Source organism: Cydia splendana, chromosome 13, assembly GCF_910591565.1.
Source record: "Cydia splendana chromosome 13, ilCydSple1.2, whole genome shotgun sequence".
Classification (NCBI taxonomy): Eukaryota; Metazoa; Arthropoda; class Insecta; order Lepidoptera; family Tortricidae; genus Cydia; species Cydia splendana.
In genome coordinates this window covers 8,997,047-9,022,195 of record NC_085972.1, presented here as the reverse complement: position 1 = coordinate 9,022,195, position 25,149 = coordinate 8,997,047, and the positions used below count along the sequence as shown (strand labels likewise).

At 40.5% G+C, this 25,149-nt stretch overlaps 1 protein-coding gene across 5 annotated transcripts; it reads right to left on the bottom strand.

The window, feature by feature from the left end:
• Nucleotides 1-1,544: 1,544 nt before the first annotated feature.
• On the bottom strand, nt 1,545-24,738 carry LOC134796022 (uncharacterized). Of its 5 annotated transcripts, none has more exons than XM_063767935.1 (21): nt 24,450-24,738; nt 23,937-24,044; nt 22,099-22,232; nt 21,651-21,845; nt 20,985-21,080; nt 19,369-19,479; nt 18,490-18,683; nt 17,760-17,895; nt 17,586-17,668; nt 16,917-17,056; nt 12,671-12,781; nt 11,444-11,562; nt 11,332-11,367; nt 10,011-10,169; nt 9,224-9,352; nt 7,810-8,040; nt 7,168-7,257; nt 6,014-6,151; nt 5,662-5,790; nt 4,732-4,888; nt 1,545-4,272 (listed from the first exon to the last, which is right to left on the bottom strand). In XM_063767935.1, the coding sequence occupies exons 2-21, from the start codon at nt 24,028-24,030 to the stop codon at nt 4,163-4,165; spliced, it is 2,592 nt and encodes an 863-aa protein (XP_063624005.1). In that variant the 5' UTR covers nt 24,031-24,044; nt 24,450-24,738; the 3' UTR covers nt 1,545-4,162. The 5 variants fall into 5 exon arrangements, with proteins under 5 accessions (XP_063624005.1, XP_063624003.1, XP_063624004.1 ...); XM_063767933.1 differs by having other exon boundaries at nt 12,671-12,820; nt 24,450-24,737; XM_063767934.1 differs by lacking the exon at nt 24,450-24,738 and adding an exon at nt 24,123-24,426 and having other exon boundaries at nt 12,671-12,820.
• Nucleotides 24,739-25,149: the final 411 nt, after the last annotated feature.

Here is a 25,149-nt window from a genome sequence, read left to right as displayed (position 1 = left end):
AGTAACTGATGGACAAAAACATGATCTTTTAAAGCTATGAAGTGACAGGTTTTGTATGCAAAAGAAAAAGACTTTGTAATATAGTTTATTTTCAAGTCCTAAAAATATAAATCTCTCAAAGTATTGTAGTATTCATCCCCGACAGAGTCCTTTGTCACCGAGATTAGCAATCTGCATTTCTGCTTTAGAAACATTTCACAACTGCGGATAGTGTCTAAGAGAAATGCAACTATACCACAAGCATTTTGGACCTTATCAGTCCCACAGTAAAGGCTCAAATCATCCAGGATTATGGTAGCAGGTACATTTTGCCAACTAGGTAAAGATGAAATACTCTCTATTAAAGTTTCTAAGCTTTTTGCATATAAAAAACTGATCATTTTCATATAGTGCCGATCTACAGAGACCAAATCTTGAGACAATTCTGGTAGCTCCTCCAATTCTTCCTTCATGATGTAGAGCACTCTTCCTGATCTAGAAGACATTATTGCTTCATCAAAAAGTATTTTACGGTTGGTCATACGGTCTTCAGTAAGGAATTGGCAGTCAATTTGACCATTCATATTTAGTGTTATTACTCTCAGTACATATTTATTATTGAAATGCAACTGGTGTTATTATAAGTCCTGTTTTCTTGGAACTTATAGGCAAAATATTAATATCATTAATTCATTACAACTTAGTTTTCAAAAAATGACATTGACATATTATTTCACGTGTTAATGACAGTGACATCATCCGGGTACGTTCTGATATAAGATTATGTTTTGTTCCCAAAATGATTTATCTCGGTCTCAGCCAGTACAGACGGGTAATTTTTAGGGTTCCGTACCCAAAGGGTAAAACGGGACCCTATTACTAAGACTTCGCTGTCCGTCCGTCTGTCCGTCTGTCTGTCACCAGGCTGTATCTCACGAATCGTGATAGCTAGACAGTTGAAATTTTCACAGATGATGTATTTCTGTTGCCGCTATAACAACAAATACTAAAAACAGAATAAAATAAAGGTTTAAATGGGGCTCCCATACAACAAACGTGATTTTTGACCAAAGTTAAGCAACGTCGGGCGTGGTCAGTACTTGGATGGGTGACCGTTTTTTTTTTTTGCATTATGGTACGGAACCCTTCGTGCGCGAGTCCGACTCGCACTTGCCCGGTTTTTTTGTTGGTTGCATTTTATAAAAAGCTTGACTTACGCGATTACAAGCCTATAACGCGTCTAGAATAGTAACCTTACTTAAAAGTAACTGACGACAGGGACACAGTAATACGTAGATATCTCTACCGTGTCTAACATATAGCTGCGTCATTGTCGTCATTTACTTAAAATGAAGTGTGTGAAGTGCATTAGAAGAAAACTACAAAAAGGGCATAGAATACATACCGTAAAACGACTCTTTCTTTCAGACTCAGAGATCTTTAAGTTTTATTATAAGCATCATCAATATATCACCATCTTCCCAGTACGGGTCCCATTTTTGGTGCGGCTTACTTGGGGCGCCTGGAATCCGCTCGTTAACCTCACAATGACTAATTAAAACAGCTTTGTGGCAAATAATGTTTATTTAAAATAGTTACAGATATATAAAACCAAAAATACTTTACATACTATATTATACATCTAATATGATATTATTGACCAATTTAGAAACTGCAAAATTCTGGCGAGCCTAATCTTCAAATTAACTAATATAATTTTGGCTCAGATCGGAAATAAATGTCATTTTATACAATGCATGAAGAGATGTGGAATACTAAGGCGCTAAATTATTTAAAGAACTAGCAGTCTATATTACCTTTTTAATCTATACTATCTATAATGAATGCTTCTTGTCCAATATTTGGTATTCATAAAAGAAACTACATTAGTCTGCAATCGTAAAATACTTCACCAGGTGCTCATTTCATAAATATTAATTCAGTGCAGCAATAAGCGATATCCAGACGGGATGATCAAATCGACCGATTTTATCAGAAATGAAATTGGCGTCAATCTCCAATTTTAGATTTGTGGTGATAATAGAGCCCTCTAAATTGAAAAAATGCCCCAGAACGAAAATACTGGCGTCACAAATTGGTATTCTTGCGTCCGCACCTCATTTTATCCGTAATATCGGTCATTATCAGCGGTTGAATTCGGCGAGCCAAATTGGCGTTTACATCCACGCCACGCACGTCCTGATTCGATCGGGCAATTTAATCAGATTGGCGAAAAATTGACTAGTCTGGATACGCCCATAGAATCCAAAGTATATCAAGTATATGCTATTCGTTAATACTATTATATTTCATCCAATTTATTTCCGTTCACTGCATCCAATGCATTTAGACGACCATTTTCATGTAAAGCCTGTGCGGAATGAGAAGAGTCGTGAAATGTATGGGATCCAATACATTCTACGACTCTTCACTTTCCGCACAGGCTCTAGATGGTTTTACTATAATGAAGTAACAAAGGCAACTTTAAAACAAATCCAAGCTAAAAGCCGTCACAGACTACCGCAACGCACCGCGACCTTGATGCGGTCAAAATATCTCTTTCGTGCTCTAACTTATAGCTGCGTCCTTGACACACGTACGGCGACCACCTTACACCCTATCGATAGGTGATAGATACCAAGGGCTCGGTGCGGTGCGGTTGTCTGTTACGGGTTTTAGGTATAGTGCGACATAAAATCGTAGAAATAAAATAAAATTCCATACTAAACTGTTGCCATGTTTAACTTCTTCAACTTCAGCATTTATTCAGCAAATAGGCCACAAGGGCACTTCGCGGGCGAGTGTGTTTGGCCAGGCAGAGTGACCAGCTAGCGACCAACGACTAATATCTTTTTCATTGCGTGACAAACATAGTCGATCATTAAGGCCCCAGTACACAGTGGTGAAGGATAGGCCATGCCACGCCATCGCCATTGTGTTCAGGGGGCAATGGTATACAATGGCGGACGACTGGCCGTCAGTTGTCAGCCGTGGTGGGCAATCGGGAAGTTGTCGGTTTTTTTGGCACACTTCAAAGGAATCGTGGCGTACCGTGGCCTGTGGTGTTCACACAGTCGCCATTGTTTGTTTAGTTTATCACTGACAGCTTGAATTTTTGACCGTTTGATTAAATGTTGATAGCCCAAAATGTCATTATCGCGGAGCAATGAAGAGACTTTTCAGTTTATAGATTTATATCAAACAGAGACCCGCTGTTGTGTATATTGTATGTATATGTATATGCACCATTGTGTGAACATCTACGTGATATAGGCCTACAGTTGCGCATTGCAAAGCATGGCTTGGCATGGACCATCCTTGACCACTGGAGCCTTTAAACGTTCACATGCCGCCAATCGTACAACCGCCTTACACTTGTTGAACGAGTTAAAAAAGCATGTTAAAGTAACTTTATTGATATGTTTTATTACTGCTCTCTTATGACGTAGTAGTGATTTTGAATGCTGCATGTCGCCGTGTTGATAATTTAATTTTACCTACAATATATCGCAGATGCTTAAGTTGTTTCAATTCAGTTCAAGCATATATACGGATTTATTACATTGCTGCAGATTATCTTGTATTGGCAAAAAGAAAGATATTTTATTAAATAAAATAAGGCATAATTAATTCACTGCCTTAAATAAATTTCGTGGTGAAATAAATTATACCTAAACATTAACTAAATGAGCTTAAACATTCAACCATGTACCACCTGTACAAATAGCCGATCATACTCTATTTACATAATATTTCTCTTCAGTTTACTTAAGAGCGCATCTTTATACAACTAAGAATACGCTCCTGGGTTTATCTTACATCAGCTACGGACTAATAAAAGTAGTGAATATTTTAGTAGGTACCTTGCAATTTTATGGTAAATGTAAGAGCAGATTAAACCGTAAAATGAGCTCCGTTAAGGTACTAATGTTTATTTGAATATTATTATACCTCCTTAGTGTACCGGCACTCTTAACCCAGCGTGTATGCCCGACGCTGATACTGACCGCCGTACAATAGCTTTAACCAACGTATATTGTCCAATTGAAACTGAACCTTCAGCCGAAACATAATTTATAAACCGAAACTTTGGTCGGACGCTATCTATGTATGGCAATCGTCATCAGAGGTTTAAGTGTGAATGATGCGTTGTATGCCATAGTCAGTCTTAGGCCGCTGGGGCTCACTCCTGCGCCTTGCCGGCCTCTGTGATGGACTCGTACTGTTCTTTGTCCAGCTCCGTCATCGTGAAGCTTCCGTCTGGCAGTAGCAGGACTACGCGCCGCGTGCCGCCTGACAGTCAAAAAAAGAAATGTTAATTTTAACAACTGTTTGATTGTAACAACAACAACAACAGGATCAAGTGAGAGACACGGCCACTTTCTACAACTAGGGTTGCTATTTTCTGGTCTGGGGCTTTATCCGATGAGCGTTCTGGCGGCTTAGCACGGTCGCGTTTTTATCCCTTGTCACCATGCCTGTCACGTTCTAACAAGTATGTAAGTGCGAAAGGGACGCGCATAGTGATAGTCGATACAAATGGAACCGTGCTGAGCCCGCTGGAAAGGTTTATGGCGTTATTCATAAACGCGTTACTGGCCTGAATTAGCTATGAATCGTTTGTCTTTATCTGTCATTTTGACTTGTGTATTTGTAAGAAAGGGATAAAATATAATTTAACTAAATCAGGCCCGTAAAATTTTATGAATAAGGGGGTTATCCTTACAGCCTTAGCTAAGGTATACAACATACCTGGCGAGGGCAGGTCGGCCTGCACGAGCTGCGCGATGACCTGCGTGGCGTCCTCGCCGGGCTCGCCCTCCACCTGCACGGCCACCTGCTGCAGCGCCGGCGCCTCGCCGCCCGGCATCAGCTGCGCCAGCTGCGATGGATCGATCGCGAGCACGTCCTGCGAGATTACATAACAAGTTTCAATATCAGTCAAGTCATAAGAGACGTAGGACCGATTGTACCGACCACAAATGACAGACGGATCAATGACACTCAGCACAAAGAGAATACAGTGTATAGAGGCGGATTGTCAAAGTAAATTATGTAGCCACTGTAAATTTACTGCCATCTATCGACAGAAAATTAAAACTGTTAGAACGCCATTTGACTTTGATCCTTATTCTTTCACTGATATGTGTTAATTTGTTAAATATTGAAATTAACGCCATCTACTCGACTGTAGGCCAAAGGTTATGGCGCCATCGCTCGAAAAGATTGCACCATACCTTTGGCAGAGAGCAGGCGCTCTTGAGTAGACGGCGTTAATATTAATATTTAACAAGTTAACACATAACAGTGAAAAAATAATGATCAAAGTCAAATGGCGTTCTAACAGGTTTAATCTTATGTCGAAAGATGGCAGTAAATGTACTGCAGCTACATAATTTACCATGACAGTAACTCTCTATTTCAAATTCTCTTTGCTCAGCAGTAAGCTATGCGACTTCCCGTTCAATAAAAAATTTGAGAATGTTTTAACGGTGACAGACGGTTTGGTGCAATCGATCCTAAGGGCCAGTTGCACCAACCACACTTGACAGGCTGGTAACGTCACTCAGGAGTGAACCATGAAACTTCCCGTACAATGTAAGTTAGCGAACCAAAGTATGTAAGCATGACGCCGCCTCCGTCGGCGGCCACCAGTAATGTGTTTGGTGTAATGTGACTGACCTGTCCGTCCTCGCGCGTGACGTACATGACGCCGTCGCCGTCGGCGCCGCCCTCGACACCCTCCACGGCGCCCTCCATACCCTCGGCGGCCACTAGTAACGTCTGCCCAGCTTCGTTCTCGCCGGCCACCTGTCGAAGTCAAGCTGATTTAATCCAAGTCTTCTAACATGTAGTACTCAGTGTACTACAAGCTTTAAATTACTAATCAATATTTTTAATAGCCGCGAAAAACAAAATTCGAAATTATCTATCGCCCGAATACGCGAGAGCGATAGAGTAGCAGATATCGTTTTTCGATTTTAGAATGTTGGTGGTAGGCCTTCTGTTTCGTGGGTAAGAGTGTGACACTGACCTGGTAGAGCACGCCGTCCTCCCCGCGGATCATGATGGGCGGGTGGCCGGCTTGTAGCAGCCCCACCTCCTCACCCTCGCCGTCTCCGCCGTCCTCTAATAGTTGCTTCACCGCATGTGCCTCCATTTTCACCTCCGTCTGTTTAATAAATCATTTAGGCGGGTTAGATTTTCATTGTATGCACAAAAAAATATGTCGCAGAGATGGCCTATGGCGGGTGGGCGTAGTACCTCGATGTATTGACTTCACAGCTAAATTAGTATACTACCACTGCTACCAGTGCATGAAATAAACATTCGGACTCGTTAACCATACTAGTGCCTATAATAAAAAGAACTAACTAACTATTCGGATGTATTTGGATTTAATTGAAAATAAAAAGATCACATGAAACGTTTAAATCTTTATTCAAGTCAAGCTATGCCGGCTAACCCTACACCTCTGACCCGAGAAGATTTAGCCCTACATCCTATATGGGACCGGTGACAAACTCGGCGGGACACATCTTTTCAAAACAACACATCCTTTCTTTAATTCACAAAAGTAAGCTTCTAATGAAACATAAGTAATCAAATTTAGACTTGAAATAAAACACTTAGCTAAATGGTTAAAGAACGTTGGATTAGCTTTCAGAATAATCCTTCAGGTATAAGCCTTCAGGAACGTGGCGAATTAGGCACGAGGTATGGCTAACGTCTGATCTCTAGCGCGGCCCGATCAAGAAGCCCAGCAGCGGAGCCTCGCTGCTCCCGCCTTAAAGTCAAGTTGGCTAACCTGCTTGACCAGTCTACCAACATAACGACAAAATTGCTACCTCGTACCGAACTTCAACCAAGTTAAACCACTTGACGTTCCAAAGCCTTTTAACTCAACAATACGCCAATAGAGGGCGTTACGAGTACTCTCTACGCAACTTTATGTATGAATTTCGTTACAACCAAGTAATCCGTAGCCAAATATTAGGAGTCTAAAACTATGAACTATAACGCTGCAATACGTCCTTCTGGAGTTACGCTCCGACAAATATATAAATGTTACAATGAGTTACAAACCGTCTCAAGCTTTATTTTATCAGGTAATTAATTTAAACTCAATTGTCAAAACCTGTTATTACTTAGAGATAAAGTATTAGTCAGAAAACGTGCAACACTTACCCCGTCGTCGTCCGTCAATACTGGCAAAGATTGCTGCGTTCCATCGCCTTGGACCAACATGCCGGTCGTGCCTCCTGGGGACATCTCCACCTGCATGACACACGTATGCATCAGTCAAATCAAAATTCGATGAATTGGATGCATCTTTCAATAAAAAAGTCTGTATAAGACATACAATACAACAAAGCTTCCATGACTTTCGTGAACGTTTTCATCATTTAGTACGGAACGCTAAAAAAGAAAACCATTCAAAAATTATAACGCGTGTAAGGTGTCTTTCATACGTATTTTTGTTATCCCATCAGCAAACATAGCATGGACTTAGCATAAAGTAAACATGTAGCACGTAGTAGACACATAACTCATAAATTGCTCTACTCGTACATCAGGAGTTCTCAACTCAAACGATCAGCGAAATATTTTATCGATTTTTTTGCTCCAAGGCCACGCAAGGCCATAGAAGTTTGAAATAACTACCAGGGGCCGATTGCATAACAAACTACAACTAATATTACAAGCGGAACTCCTTTTCTAATTTCACTTATTAAATAAGGAGTTCCGCTTGTAATATTAGTTGTAGTTTGTTATGCAATCGGCCCCTGCTCGCCCTCGCTAAGGTATCGCGGTAATAGCATACCATACCTTCATGAGCATCTGCTGGGGTATGGTCTGCGGCGGCGTGGTCGGTGTGGGCGGCGTGGGCGGCGGGCTGGGCGTGGGCGGCGGCGTGGGCTCGCCCTCGGCGCGCGCGAGGCGGCGGCCGGACTGCGGGCACAGCGTCAGCTCGCGCTCCGGCGACACCGGCGGCAGCGGGCCCGGGTCGCGAGGGAACGGGTCCGTGATGCCGTCCGACGTGTCCGACGATGCGTCCGACTGGCCCGACAATAGAGTAAATTAGTCCGATCCCGTTTTATCATTGCTGCACTTTGCCTTTAGGGGAGATAAAGACAGGACGCTTGCCACGAGGAATTCCGAACATTGACCCGCTTGTTCCTATCTCTATTGCACGCGCATAATTATATTGCCGTCCCGCTCGCACAGTGACATTGACAACCAGCATATTGATGCTGGTTGTCAATGTGATTGTGAATGTGAGTGTGAGTGTGTGAATGTGTTAGTAATTGATGAATATAATTACACACAGTAGTATTGGTATTTAATATTTTAAACATATTACTTAATCTGACACACAAACTACCTACTCCTACTACTGACACACAAGTCGCGCAGTATGCTGTCCCGCACCGCACACCTCGCTGGCTCCACAGAAAACCAGCGCCGTTAGCAACGCCAAGTCGCGCCAACTGCATTACTGAGTGGAGACCATTTCAGCCTCACGTCTTTATCTTTAATGTCTCTTTGTTTTTTGTATACTTCTTGTTTCACATTTTATTTTTTATTTTTTGTTATGCATTCTGTAATGGAATGATGTGTTACCTGAATAAATATTTTTCTATTCTATTCTACATGGAATAGGAAATTCTTCGTGTTAAGCGTCCTTTCTTTATATGTAACATAACGATAAATATACGTTCTTTGCATTTATGTGTCAAATAATAAAGCAGCCCTAAGTATGCAAAGTGACTGGACGTTTGAGCGGGGCAACCGGCGGGGCGTACTACGTGGCGTCCATGTTAAATAAATGCAAATGTATACGAGCGACCTCAATATACGCCACTTAAATTCCTCAAAAGCTCAACGCCACGCTGCTCACCTCGCCGAACTGTGACCATCCATAGTGATCATACACAAAGAGTCAGTACGCGGTTAACGCGTATCAAAAACGTACAGAGCTGTATAGGAAAATGGCAACATGTGTATTCAATAGGGAGTGCACCCGGTACTGGATTTTTGTATTTCTATACAAATACAGTACCGGAACCGGGAATTCCTAGTTCTCGCCATACTAACTCAGTACTGAGAGCATTACCTTTTATAGAATTCAACAACGTACGCCATTAAAACAAGACCAAAGATTCATGGATGCAGATTTTAGTCATGTTGAACAGTAGCCTATTAGTTTAATTATCGTAAAGGACAGCATGTAGGTACGTACCTGGTCGAAGTCGAAGGGCAGCACTTGCGACTTGTCGCGGAGGCGCACGATGTTGCCGGCCGCCGTGGCCACCTGCATGCCGCCGCGGCCGCGCCCGCGCCCCGCGCCGCGCCGCAGGAGGCTGTCGCCCTGCAACACACACACGGTCAACTTCACTCTCACACTGCAGGTCACGAAACGCACACTGACGCTATACAATGGCTAAGAGGGAGGGAGAGGAGGCGTAAGGCTTAGAACGCACTGCGATTAATTTATTTCTTGGGGTTTCAGTCTTGCAAGTGCGTGTGCTTATGAAACATGCCGTATGTTACGGGTCTCTATTGCTTCCCATAAAGTTTTAAGTCATAATGTATTGTTTGTCCACATTTTCGTCATAATTTGGTTTTTCTCAGAAACGCGTAACTTTTCAGGATTGCCATAAAACAAACCCTATCTATGGGATAACCCTACGAAAATCCTGAAAAGTTAACGGTTTCAGAATTATGACTAATGATAATCTGACAATCATTACATTATGACTTTCAATAATTATGTTAAACAAAGGGACTCCCCCGTGGGTTAAACTTTTTGTGGTTTCAGAACCACAAAAAGTGTAACCATCGCAAATTAGAACGGAACAAAAGATATAGCGCGCCGCGCAATGCTTGCGACGGAAGATATGGCCAACGCGCGGGTTTTTAACGTTTTACCTCATAACTCTGAAAACGTACTTTTCTCTTTAAAATTTTGCTAGTCACGGCCCTCGGCTATTTGTACTGCTGTCTATAAATAAATAGTATCAACCAACCTGTGCTAGTTTCTTGTTGAGGATGGTGACCGGAGACTTGCCCTCGGGGGACTGTCCGACGGGCCGGTGTATCGTGCGTTGGATAATCTTTTGTCCGGAGGGTGTGATGATGGTCTTCTCCGTCACCTGCTGGCCGCCGGAGCCGATTGTCTTCTTTACCTGTATAATATTATAAATTTAGGCTTTAGATGTGTGATGCTTATTCAAGAAATATAAACTCAGAAGACCGAATCGAAAATGCAGTTCGCAAATTAATTACAATCACTACACCTTATAAAACAAAGTCCCCCACCGCGTCTGTCTGTGTGTTTGTTCGCGATATACTCAAAAACTACTGAACTGATTTTCATGCGGTTTTCGCCTATCAATAGAGTGATTCTTGGGGAAGGTTTAGGTGTATAATTTGTTAACCCATGCGAAACCGGGGCGGGTCTATATCATGCGAAACTAAAATAGTGGAACGTTTATAGAAGTTATATATAAGTAAGTAAGTAAGTAACACTTTATTGTACGGAAGAGAGGAATAGTACAAGGGCGAACTTATGCCAAAGGAATATGCGTCAAAATGGCCCCAAAACCAACAGAGTTGAGAGTTAGGTCATTAGATAGGTATTTATCTGTACTTCATTTACTTCTATGGGCACCAAGAGGAATTCCATTGCAGAACTGAGATATTGGTATTTTAGTCAAAATGTCGTCACCCTTATTACCTAGACAATAGAGTCCAGCGCCGGGCGAGCGGGGCAAATCATTCAGTGTGCTCGCCCGGCGGTGCGCGAACATCTACCCTGCAGCAATTAATTTACTTACTTGGACTCTATTGCCTAGATAATAAGGGTGACGACATTTTGGCTAAAATACCAATATCTCAGTTCTGCAATGGAATTCCGCTTGGTGCCCATAGAACAAAATGAAGTAAATAGAAATACCTATCTAATGACCTTACTCTCATTTCTGTTGGCGTTGGGTCCAGGCTCCATACAAAGTTGCCCATGGTCCTTTATAGAGGCTAGTCTCTAATGTTAACTTTAAAGACAGTGCTTCAATTAGCAAATTTGCTAATAATTTATTATTTCTTAACACAAAATTAAACAACTAAAATTATATGAATAACCAACTTTGAACACACACACACACACACTTTAAACACTAAAATATGGTATGTTTATGCTGGAGTTAAAAAGTTGTGTTTAAATAATGACAAGAATTGTGTATGAATAGTAAACTTTGCCTAATTATTGACTTTGAACACAAACCAACTATTATTTCTTTATACATGGCATTACTTTAGTAATATTTAGAGAATTATATAAAGTTTTACCTGTGTGGGTGTCGCCTTCTTTTCTTCTTGTTTTTTCTACAAAACAAAAATAGTGTTTAATACCCCATCATTTGGACAAAGTTAAACATATTGAGGAATTGTTAATTTTTACCTGTTTGGCAGCTAAGATCTGTTTCCTAATTACATCTTGGTCTATATTAAGGCCCGGGCCGAGCTTGCCGGGCGAGTCAATCTTCATTATCCCGGAGCTCTTAGACATAATGTAGACACCTGTAGGCAACAAAGTGTATGTTACAATCATGCAAATGTAGGAATATCAAGGGCGCCAAGCTAAGGAGAGCAAATTCGGGGAATTGGTGGGTTCAAGCTACAAGCATGTCACAAACAAAATCACAAGCATTTGTACTATTGCAAATTACAAGTTAAGGTCTGGTATTTTCAAAGGAAAAGGGAGATGTTTCTATTTTACGTTTATATGTTAAGACTTGTGCCTAAATATAATATAGGTACATTATGCGAGTGTTGTGGAATAAATTTACGGAATTCTTCTTTTTACAATCCAGAAATCTTTAAATTTTCAAAAACTTGCATATCAAAAGCTTCTTCATCAGCAATTGAGTGACTTCATAAGATGTATTTTTTGTTTAAAAATAATGTTATAGGATTATTTAGGAAACTAGCCTATTTCACACAACTAGTCATTGTCTACAAATCTACTACAATAATTCTAAAATAAATTTTGTAAATACAATAGCAAAGCTTGTGACACAGATCCCAAAGCGATGCACCACTGGAACGACGCCATACTTGTGGTTCGACATGAGAATTTTCTATTTCTTGGCAATAACTTTTGGGAATTTGTTCAGAGGGCCTAGCCAACATGCCAATCCTTTGCGCTGTACCGAACGAAACGGTGACCTCTCTCTACTACTCGACAGAGATATTAGCGTATTATTTGCTACGGAGCGGCATCTTGGCTAGGCACCTAGGACTATACAGATGTAGTGCATAATTGTTTGCCTTCGTATTTTCTCGGAAACGTTCGTATTTGTCATGCTACTTCAGTCAACCTCAGTACTTTTTGCACCGAGACTGACTGCAATAGCAAGACGAGTTCGTACGTAAAGTAAAGAAAATAATTATGCACTACATCTGTACCAAAATTTTACGATTCTTTGTGAATACCATAAAAAGTTATAGTCAAAAAACAGAAAATTGACATGTCCGATCACAAGTGTGACGTCCCCCCACAGTGCGATGGGCTAAAGCAGAGCTCTCCAAACCCCGGCCCGGCGCGGGAGCCAGGCTCCAGGGGTTCAGCCCTAACCACCGACGGTGGCCCGGGTTTGGAGACCCCTGGGCTAAAGCTACAACTTACCAGTGGTAAGATTAGGCATGTGCTTGGGATCGACTTTGATGACGCCCTTGATATTCGGCATGCCCTTGCCGCCGAGCCCCAGCGACTTGACCAGCTCCGGGTCCACGCTACCTTTTGGAGACGACTGTCCGTTTAGTATCCGAGCGTCAACTGAAACGTTTTATTACCCTCAGTTATGCGGTAATAAAAGTGTGCAGTTTTTTTAAGTGATTGACGCTCAATAGGGTATTTTCCTACTAGTCAAATCAGTTACTTTTTTGGAACTGTCAAAACGATTTGCTAATATGGAAATTATATGACACATTACATCGTGACGTCACGGTCAACTCATCTACTTTTTATATTTCTATCCGATTTATTAAATAGAACTTGTGTTTAAAAATAACTCCTATCTGTGTTTTTCTAATAATTATCTGGTGCTTTAATTCATGCATGGTGTAAAATAATTTATTTTAAATACAGTATAATACCCTATTGTATTGAACTCGATAAACTTAAAAGTTTAACCTTTTAACCGCCAAAGAATTTAACTGGCGCGGACAGTTACAGCCCAATATCACAGAATAATATCTTTATTTTGGCACTGTTTGTGCCAAAATAAAGAGAAAAAAATAAATAATAGTTCTACCATACAGAAAGGACACTTCCTACAAAACCGAAGTTTGACAGCGATTACAGGGTCGAATCATGATATCCCTATCTAACTTATGGCACTTTTCCTTTCGGCTAATTAGGTTTGTCAAAATTCAAGTTATTATCTTAGCTGTGGTCGTGCACGCAAAGGGACGTCAAGCTGTGTCAACCCTAATAATTGCTCGGTGCAATGCTGAGCCGAACGGAGCCGAGTTTGCCCGAAGTCAGGAGTGTCTCTGCCAATATTAACCTTCGTGCATTCCGACATAGTTTACGATGGCGCGCCGCACACGATAGGCGTGGTGTTCAAATATCTGTTTTTCAACATACAACTGTACAAACAGCACTCCTAACTGTGCATAGGTGGACTTTATTACAAAATGCATAAGGTCCACCGATGTCAGGGCTGTTCCAGATACGGCAATTGCCGCAATGTTGCAGTTGTATAAATAGTTTTAGTTTCATTTTTATGTTTTAGGTATAGTTCTAGTTTTTAATTAGTTTAGTAAATTAAAGCATAAGCGCCTCGTCGAACGGCGTACGCCTGGGTCACAACGGAAGAACAGCGCTGGCTTTGCCAGCTACATGCTGAGTTGTGACCCTTTTATGGCATTTTGCACTAAATGTTTATACATTGTATAGTTGTCAACATGTTTTTGTCATCTGTGTTTGTTTGTCATAAATAAATGTATTTCTATTCTATTCTATGTACAGTTAACAGTGTGGGCGATGGTACAGTATCAGAATGAATGAAGAGGTTTTTTACTGTTGGAACGCATTGTCATATCTTGTTTATAGGTACTTAGGGGCTGTCCATAAATTACGTCATCGATTTTTGACGATTTTGGACCCCCCCCCCCCCCTATAATCATCCAAAAATCATGCATCAAATGACCCCATTTCCTCCTACTTCATGCTACCGTCATCCGATGTCCAGACCCCCCCCCCCTAATTTGAAATGACGTAATTTATGAATAGCCCCTTAACACATTCGACACCGCGTACCCGACTCTCGGGCACTCGTAAACTTTACTCAGATGCCGGCATACCCGCCAGTCGGGCAAGAGCTATAAACCTACACGCGACGCCGAAGTGCCCGACAGGCGGGCAAGCATTGCATCTTCACTACCTCAGGGCTGCCACTGCCACTAACAGAAAAAATTGTAAGTCTTCTGATTATTATGTGGTCGAAAAGTTGGTACAGTTGATTATTATATTTTATTACTTCACTTTGTATTTTTATTTACTTTACCTAATGCGATTACAAAATAAAAATTCTTATTAGTTGGTTACGTGAAATTGCATACACGGGTATGTATCAATAGGAGTTAGAATTAGGAAAAGAACAAAACGGGGAGCCTAAACAGATGAGACAGCAGATTTAATTTTATCCACGTACTTATACGAAAGTTACTTGGCACAGCCCTGAGCGTCCGCCGCTTGCCCGACTAGCGGGTTCGCGGCGTGCGGCATTGAGTTGCACGTTGTTGCCCGACTAGCGAGTACTGTCGGTTTCTGGCGTATTGTTTGAAATTTTGCCTGGTTGCGAAAGTGTTAACCTGTATTACTTACTTGTATTTTGTGCTTCTAAAAAGATAGCGTGTAAAAGGAATTATTTTGATTGAAACTACATATCGTCGTTGCGCTTACCAAATCTTATATGTGCGAGATCTTAATCAAATGAATTAACACCTTATGTATTTTGTTGCTAGGTAACTATTTGTCAATCAAAAATCGAACACATATCAGGTTTGAAAAGTGCAACGACGATATGTGCCATTCTCCATCAAAAGGGTACTTATTGTCGGTTGTCAATAAGGCGCTATTTCTATATAGCTTCAATATGAAACCTTCAACCTTATCGACAACCGACAATGTGGTACCTTTTGGTTGAAAACGTCACATATATTTTCAATTTGAAACCTTCAACCTTATCGACAACCGACAATGTGGTACCTTTTGGTTGAAAACGTCACATATATTGAATTACTAAGTTTTCCGTAAAGTAAGTTGTGTCAGTCAGTCCCTATTAGACCGGGAGATAGTGACACATTTTACTGGGTCATTTGTACCAGTATGGCGGTTCGTCAGGGGTCTAAGCATGTAATGAAGGAAAGAAAATGCTATGACCATAGCGCTGGTACCGGCGGCCCAATCGCGTGGGCGTTAGTCGAACGTGTCGGATAAAATACGAGTGTCGAACGATTTGTACCACAAAAATCCTCGTATTATTCGATAGTCCATAAAAAAGAAGTAGGCGGTAGCGTAATGCCATACTTCTCCGGTGTGACTTACAGCCCGCCATACTGAGGCGAACACGTTAATTAAAAAAAAACAATTCAACCATTTGTACCAAGCTAATTTTTGCACAGGTGATCATCGTCGAGCAGCCATTCATGGACATCACCATGCCATACTTTTCGGATGGTTCCAAATGCCCGCCATACCGCCGCAAGGAAGTTAATTTTTTTTTTTTTTGCTAAACGATTTGTACCAGTATTGCATTTAAATTTTTGGAGAGTATTTGATAAAATGTGACCGTTATTATAATTGCCATACTTATAGTAGGGGGAAAAAGTGCTGCCATACTTGAAAAACTTATTTAATCGACACGTTTCAAAAATACGACTATACAATACGTAAAATAATTTTTTACAGCATGGCATCATCATATTCTGTTTGATTGGATACAATTATACCTAAAAATAAATTATTCCGGATTATAACTACGGGGCGGACGACTGTGAGACTTAAGCCAAGACATAAAAAATAAAAAAAAAATTGACGATTTGTACCAGTATGGCATTTGGATTTTTGGAAATTATATGATGCAATGTGACCATTATTATATTTGCCATACTTCTAATAGGGGGAGAAAGGGGCACCATACTTGAAATAAAAAAAAAAAATATTGTACACATTTGCCACCTCCTACAGGTATGGCATTATGAAATTTCCATTTATGATCACACAGAAAGTCTTGAAAAAAAATTACAAGGTGGTACAAATCGTTTAGCAATAAAAAAAAAATTAACTCCTTTGCGGCGGTATGGCGGCCATTTGGAACCATCCGAAAAGTATGGCATGGTGATGTCCATGAATGGCTGCTCGACGATGATCACCTGTGCAAAAATTAGCTTGGTACAAATGGTTGAATTGTTTTTTTTTTAATTAACGTGTTCGCCTCAGTATGGCGGGCTGTAAGTCACACCGGAGAAGTATGGCATTACGCTACCGCCTACTTCTTTTTTATGGACTATCGAATAATACGAGGATTTTTGTGGTACAAATCGTTCGACACTCGTATTTTATCCGACACGTTCGACTAACGCCCACGCGATTGGGCCGCCGGTACCAGCGCTATGGTCATAGCATTTTCTTTCCTTCATTACATGCTTAGACCCCTGACGAACCGCCATACTGGTACAAATGACCCAGTAAAATGTGTCACTATCTCCCGGTCTATATAGTCTCCATAATAAATTGACAAAACATATTTCAATTTTTTAAGGAGTTAACAGCTCTTTCTACAATTCGGACATCTTAAAACGTTCAAACTATATCCAGTTGTGTCTGTCTGTCTATAGTATGTTCCTAAGTGAATGTGAGCTACCTTTAGCGTCCCCATCGGAGTAATCCTCGTCCTCACTAGATGCCTCTTTCTTGACGCGCTTGGCGGCTGGCTCGTCCTCGGCGCCGCACCACGCTTTCACTTGGTCGAGAGCGCGCACTTTAGAAGACCGCTGCAGGCGTCTGTACCGCAGATAATATGACAATTATTAATACGTGACATATAAGAGGGTGAGACATGTCTTTAACACAGTAAGGGCCACTTGCACCATTCACTAACCCAGGGTTAACTGGTTAAACCATGGAGTTACCATGGTTACCAGTATAATTTGACACTTGGTTAACGGTTTAACCGATTAACCCCGGGTTAGTGGAATGGTGCAAGTGGGCCTAAGTAGTTACATTCCATGATTAAGTGGCAGTGCCACACCGCGCGGAATTAGACATTGGCTGTGTCTTACTTTGTTTGATATTAAAAGGACTATTTTTATTTGTCCGCTCGCGTCGCGCCTAAATGAGTGTGTACAAATATGTATGTATATGCGTACATGCATATTAATTAGTTTTGCTGGCTGTAAATGTGTCAAATTCGGTAAGGCGAAGGTTACGACCGATTAGCCAAGATTTGCCGTAACATGAAGTTCAATAATAAAATAATAATATTCATTAATAAATAAATGATTTAGTAGAGATCAAGTCAGAGTTTATTTACCCAGTAGGAGTCAAAGCGGGACTTTCCGTTTTCTTAACCATTTGTTTCACTATTTGCGGAAGTGGTGTGCTGATTTGTTTCACCTGTAGCAAAAACCAAACTTTATTCAATGCTTTCTATTGTACTTATATATGTATATACCAAATTCGCCAGTTTTAAAACTAGTGTTCTGACCTGCACAGGATGCTGTTGCTGCTGCTGCGCGCGCATGGCCTTGAGCTCCTTCTGCCGCGCCAGCTGCTTCTCGAATGCTTCTAGAAGATGCTTGCAGGTCTCCATGTTCTCTATCGGCTCCCATGTGTTCTGTTCACTGTAAAAAACATATATTGAAAATTGGTTCGGATTTCCACTTGAGCCGGTACTTGTACTATTTTTGTCAGAGGTTGAACCTCTTGGCGAGGATCTTTAACGTACTCGCCCGTGTCGGCAGGGTCGCCCTGTAACTTACTTTCGAAACAGTGTAGAACACCTTAATGTGAATGTCCCTCTTACTTGAGCAGGTATTCGTACTATGTTCGCCGGGGGTTGAACCTCTTGGATCCTAAAATTACTAGCCCCTGTCGGCAGGGTCGCCCTGTAACTTACTTTCGAAACAGTGTAGAATTACATCGGATATCCCTCCACTTGAGCAGGTATTCATACTGTTTCCGCCTGGGGTTCAACCTCTTGGCGAAAATCTTTAACATACCCGCCCAGGTCGGCTGGGTCATCCTATCCAAAATAGTGTAGAATATATCTTACTGCGGATATCCCTCACGCTTGAGCAGGTACTCGTACTGTTACCGCCGAGGGTTTAACCTTTTGACGAGGACCTTTAACGTATCTACTTCTCGGCAACATACTCGCTAGTATTGGCAGGGTCGCCCTGTAGCGTACTATAAAAACAATGTAGAAAATATCTTACTGCGGATATCCCTCCCACTTGAGCAGGTACTCGTACTGTTTCCGCCTGGGGTTGAATCTCTTGGCGAGGATCTTCTCCACGACATATTCGCCGGCGTCGGCGGGGTCGCCCTCGCGCTCCGTGCGGCGCGCGATGCGCTCTTCGGGCGGCACGCGCTCTTGGGCGTTACGGACGGACTCCTTGTCCGCTAATTCCTGCGAATTCATTAATAGATAAATATTTAGACACAAGAATTTGAAGAATTACACAAAAAATAATCCATTGCCCATGATTCACTGTACTGAGGATTGATAAAAGCTACATTCACGCATTTTATTTTAGTTCACAATCATTTTCTGAGTGATTATTTTTTTAAATATGGAGGCAGGATTTAATTAGGCATACAAATTAAACATTTACATGTTGAATACATAAGATACATAGAAAACATCTAGAAGTCACAAATTCGAGCACTTTCTTCGTACCTTCGAAATACGTTCTTCTAACCTATCACCATTTATTTCTTCCATACGGGCGTACCAATAAAAAAAAAACAAATAAAAAAAATGCATTCCACAAAAAACACTATTCATTTTTGTTTAACGCTACACTACATAAAGCATAAGTCTCCGTAAATGTGAAATTGGGAGTACATAATATGCTGTATCTAGACGATATGATATCTAAACGAATAACTAGTCCTTTAATAATGCAGAAGGCAAACTGAAAGCAAAGCCAGGCACATAATTAACTACTAGAAGCAGCATATGTCATTACAGTTGGTACATTCATCACATGCTTTCTATAAATTAAATTCGATCCCGATTGCTGACGTTATTTTTAACGTAACATTCAGGTCGTTGAATACATAGATACATACAAGGAAACTTTAAAGTGTACCTTGGCTTTTAACGCACTAAGTGGCGTTTTGTTGAATACAGTCTTCTGGGCAGGACTAGCTCTAACCATACCATCGCTTTCTTCACCTGAGGGCTGAGTCTCGGAATCCTCCTACGAGCAATGATTTATTATAACTCAAGATATGTTATAGGCGTTCCAAAATTGAAGCGCTTTGTGTCAAATTGTACAAGTTGCCATTAGTCGCGCCTGGGCAAGCGAGAAATGTGCACGTGCTAACGAGCTCCTGCTCACCAAAAGAGGAAGAGACAAGCTCATGTTTAACAACCAGTGTGAGAAAGATGAATGGAATGCGAAAATTAATAAAAAATAACAGATTTCTTCATAGGTGTAGAAATAAAATATGGAAGTATTTTTTGTACTGCATATGTCACAGAATAAATAATAGTACTACTACATCAGAAAGGAAACTTCCTACAAAACCGAAATTGACAGCGGTTCAGGGTCGAATCATGCTGTCCCTTTCTAATATATGGCACTAGTCTTTCGGATATTTAGGGTTGTCAAAAATCAAGCCATTATCTTATCTGTGGTCGTGCACGCAAAGCGACTTTAAATTGTGTCAACCCTAATAATTTCTCGGAGCAATGCTGAGCCGAGCGGAGCGGAGCCGAGTTTGCCCGAAGGAAGGAGTTTCGCACCCCTGCTTGTGTATGAGTATAACCTATCTATAGTTATATAATATCATTGGCATTATTGCCTACAAGCAACAAGTTGTAGGAATATAGAATCGCCCTCAATAGTGTGTCACGAGTCACGAATTACTATTTCGAACAAAGGCCCAAGTTTTAACATATATAAAGTATTATTTATTTATTGGTTGCATCCCTTATTTTAAACATCAAAGGCATGGTGCTGCACCATAATGTTACAATTAAATGGACGTAGTTTAGCGAAAATGATCCATGCTCAAAATATTGTTATTTAAATGAATGACTTTTCTTTTTTAACCCCTGACGCAAAGAGGGGTGTTATAATGTTTGACAACAATGTCTGTCTGTGGCTCGGAGTAATTAACAATGGAGCCGCCATTAACAGGCGTTCCCCTCTGTCGAAAATAGGCGGCCAATGGTCAACCACATGTCAACCATATGTATGGACTGACGTTTATCTGACATGACGTACCTATACATTTGATGTGCCCCTCCTCCGCAAAAAACGGCAGACTATTTTGTACCGAAAATTTTAGACATGGCGTCTCCGTTGGTTATATCCTCTAAGGTCTGTGGCGTCGTAGCTGTCCATCGGATGGGCCGATTTCGATGCGGATTTTTTACATGAAAGCGATTTTTCTTGCGGTGGTTCTTAGCTAAATCAATCCAGCAGTTTGAAGAGTATCATCCGAGAGAGTTTGAGCTCTTTTCCAAAATGCCTTACATTTTTTGGATAAAATGAATTTTGTTGGCATATAGCGTAGGCAGTTTTAAATTTAATAGTTATGACAGAAAGTTCAATATTTGTCGATAGATTTGTGTAGGTTAGATCCTTTTCTCTAAGTAAAATTGATTAATTATATAAAAGTATATCCTTTTTCAGGATTATATGATGTAACTTTAATTTCAAAGATGAGCTGAGGTATTATATGTTTGGGTACTGACCTTGAGAACCTTTCTTGGTCGTCCGCGTTTCTTGACCTCTGTTACTTGTGTTACGGCTTGTACAGGCACCAGCTGGTCATCAGTCTTCAATTCCATCTGGGAAAAGTACCATTTAGAAATCCAGGTAAACAACTAGCTTCTGGGTGGCGGCGAACTCGTGAGTGTAGAAGTTGAACTACAGTACAATTTCAATGAATAGTAAAAGTTCTGGACATGCGCTGGTGGCCTAGCGGTAAGAGCGTGCGACTTTCAATCCGAAGGTCGCGGGTTCAAACCCCGGCTCGTACCAATGAGTTTTTCGGAACTTATGTACGTAATATCACTTGATATTTTTCCAGTGAAGGAAAACATCGTGAGGAAACGGGATTAATCCCAATAAGGCCTATTTTCCCCTCTGGGTTGGAAGGTCAGATGGCAGTCGCTTTCGTAAAAACTAGTGCTTACGTCAAATCATGGGATTATTTGTCAAGCGGACCCCAGGCACCCATGTGCCATAGCAAAATGCCGGGATAACGCGAGGAAGAAGAGGGAAGAGAAGTTGTGGACTTGTGACAATGTATGGATTTACATTGTGGAATTAAGTGAAGATTTAATTGCTTTGTCAATCCTCATAAATAGTGAATTTATTTTCTCCGCATTCTTACAATAAACTAAAATTATACTCACAACTTTAGCATGAGCAAATTTGGATAAAGCTTGCACATTGGAGCCGGCTGTGATCCAGGCGGTCCTCTGAGACTCCGGCATGCGGCACCACTGCTGGTACAGCTTCCAACTGTTGTCGGAGCTGATGTTGGTCCCGTCCCGTGCTGATGAACACTTCCATAGGAGGAATGCCCATACTTGGGCTTTGCTTTCATTCTAAAAAAATATTACAGTTAAATTAATATCATTCAATATAAAAATAGTCTCAGCAAACTATTTAAAAAGAATAAGCAGATCATTTATAAAAATAAATAGGTTTTGAAATTCCTCTGCCTTAGGAATACAGATAACCAAAGTGCAAATTATTTTCAACATGTGGTGTGTGTGTTACTGTGTATATACATGCGTGTGGATCTATATCTTCATAACATAGGGACCCAGGAAATAATTGGAGACCTGGAATACTTACACTATCTCTTACTGGCGACTTGGAAGAACAACTATTGGCTGCCTTGTGGTCATTGAACTCTTCAAGAAAGTGGAATGCAGAGTGGCACTGGCCACACACAAGCACATCTAAGGTTGCCATCTGCTCATTGGCCTCTGCAAAAGACAAGTACTGACATTAACATTAGTTGTTGATAGCCAGGTTATATATGATCGCAGTAGATAGCCTTCTAAGGACCAAAGACCTATTGTACTTCTTCAGTTCAATAAAATTTAAATCATACGCAATTGGAACAGTCGCTTTTGCTTTGTTTCGTTCAATTTTCAAACAACGCAAAATCACCACTATTTCGCACACTTTAGGTTCAAATTTCAGTAGCAAATTTTGGATTTTTTTATTTGTATGGCCTTAGGATAGGGTTGCCATAAGTGTGGGGACTCAAACCGGGACATTTAAAGAAAACCGGCCAAGTGCGAGTCGGACTCGCGTCGCGTTTAAAGGGTTACACAATTTGTAACAATGTATTTTTTCATGTGAAACGTGAGTGAAATGTCTATAATTAAGTCCGACTCACGCTTGACTGCACATTTCTAATAGGTTTTCCTATAGATAGGTAAAGAACTATTTTGTGTTTTTTTTTCAAAATTTTAGCACAGTAGTTTCGGAGATAAATTTTCCATGTGTTTAAATTATTATTCATTGACCAGTCAAGCTACCATGTAGATTCAGGGGATTCAGGATCAACCAGCAAAAAACGCGAGCGAAGCGAGCGCGAAATTTTTTTGACAAAATTGTGAAAGCGTGTTAAAAAGGCTGGGCCGGGCCTAAAAATCCGAAGTTCCCCAGTGAGGCTAGCTTTCATGCGAGGTCGAAGCCGTGCTTCAGGAAAAGCTCAGCTAGAGCATAGACGCCAACCAATGTCCATTGTATTAAAAAGCGAAACCGTAGGCCGAGCTTGGCGCAGCGAGGTCAAAGGCTAAGCTGAAGAAGACGAGATTTGGAAGACAAACCAAAAATTTAGGTAAAATGTGAGGCTGAAGGTCGAGCTCAGAAATCTCCACATTACTTAATAACCCCGAAGCGTACTTATAACCAGCGCGGTGAGCTTTCATGCCAGGCAAAAGGCCAAGCTTCTCAAATCAAATTTTTATATTTGTTAAAAATTAAGCGACACTGAAGGTCGAGCTGTAAGAAAGCAGCGCTAGTGTTACTCAACAATAATATGTGTCATATGTACAAGAGTTACTCGGAGGGCCGAAGTTCCATTGATGAGGTTTTAGGCCCTTGGGAGCCTGAAATTCGAGCTCTACATTACAGACTTTAAAAGCTATGAAATAACATAATTTACATAATCATCTAATTATTGTGTGTCTGAGAAACTGATATTGGAGATTAGGTAAAAGTAGGTACCATAAAACATTTTTTTTAAATTTTTGCCATATGAAACGTAGAAATGTAGGTATATTATTATTTACCAAGTCCAGCCCCCTACTAAATAACTATGATTTTTAAACCGGGACAATGTTCTTATCGGCCGGGACGCCGGGACACTGTGCTTCAAACCGGGACATGTCCCGGCGTACCGGGACATGTCCCGGCGTACCGGGACGTATGGCAACCCTACCTTAGGAGGATAGGGCAAAGGTCTAAAAAAAACACCCTATAACATCCATCTTTTTTCTTGTATGAAATTTTAGAACTAGATTGCGATGAGGGTTTTTTAAAGGATTTTTTTCAGTCTTGCCTATTCAAAGAGTTGTGTGTTTTTACTTCATTTCCTTTAGTTAACAGTTCTATGGAATAAAAAATAATAGTAATACTAGACTATCTATATTTATCAGAACAAATTAAAGGTTTACCTTTCAATGCACTAGGGTTTTTGGCTAATTCATCCGGGTTTCCCGCTGGTACGTCCTCAGACGCGTGTGTCTCTCCATCCTCTATGGAAGTCATCCTGCTTAGAGGATCTGGGGATAATTTTAATCACTTAAACAAGCGGCAACGCACCGAAAGAAAAGTTATTGAAATATGTTATGATTTATAACCTTCCAAAATCTAGGCCGGCGGCTTCCCGCCAACTCACTTGTGACTTAAAATATAATGTCAACAAACATAACTGTTATGGAAAAATCTAGGAAATAATAATTTAAAACTTTACCTACCTTTACAATGTGTTTAATAACAATTATATGTCACTAATTTCTCAAAATTAAGAAAAGCACTAAAATGTAAAGGCCACACGACACGATAGTGTAACGACGCTCATTGGCGCTGCGCTGATTGTGTTGAGATAAAATTAGAATGTCCACGATGCTTAAGAAGACTACTCATTTAAATTAAATCATAATCACTTTAAAATTATCAACACTTACCAAAACAATGTCAAATTAATTATTTTTTTCTAAAATGAAACCTTTCACACTACTCACGCAAAACGGAACAAATTACGGCAAGAATCAAATATTTTATGAGGAAAAAAAACAGCGTCGGCCGACGCCTCAGTGCGCCCTCTTGTGATGGCCGACAGTATACGTTTTCTATGCTTACAAAAACAATTCTGGCCAATAGGATTCGTGATAAGACTTATGTTTGACCAACCACAAATATACAAAAAAAAACGCAAGCTATAACAAGCTTACCGTCACATTGTCGGCGTAAGCTTTTGCCGACATTTTATTTCGCCGTCTGTTTTTGCCGAAATCATTCAGCCTAGGATAAGAATTTAGGAATATTTTAATCTAATTTCAACAGCTAGTTCAGCAATTGAAGGAATGGAAGAGATATCTTCAAACATGATATTTAATTACTTTCTTTTCTTTTAAACTTTAAGGAATGATTTAATGGATTTACCACAAATCTACCATGAGTTTTTATAATTTTAAATTAGGTAACATGTAGGTATTTACGAACACAATGTAGTTTATGTAAAATTATATTAAGACAAGATGTATACCTATGTTATAGACGATACTGAATTATATAATAAAAACACATGTAAACATGGTGTAACTGGTGTAAGTACAGTTAATTTTCTCAATTTTTCAATGTAATGGTTGTGAAAGGTAACTGTCG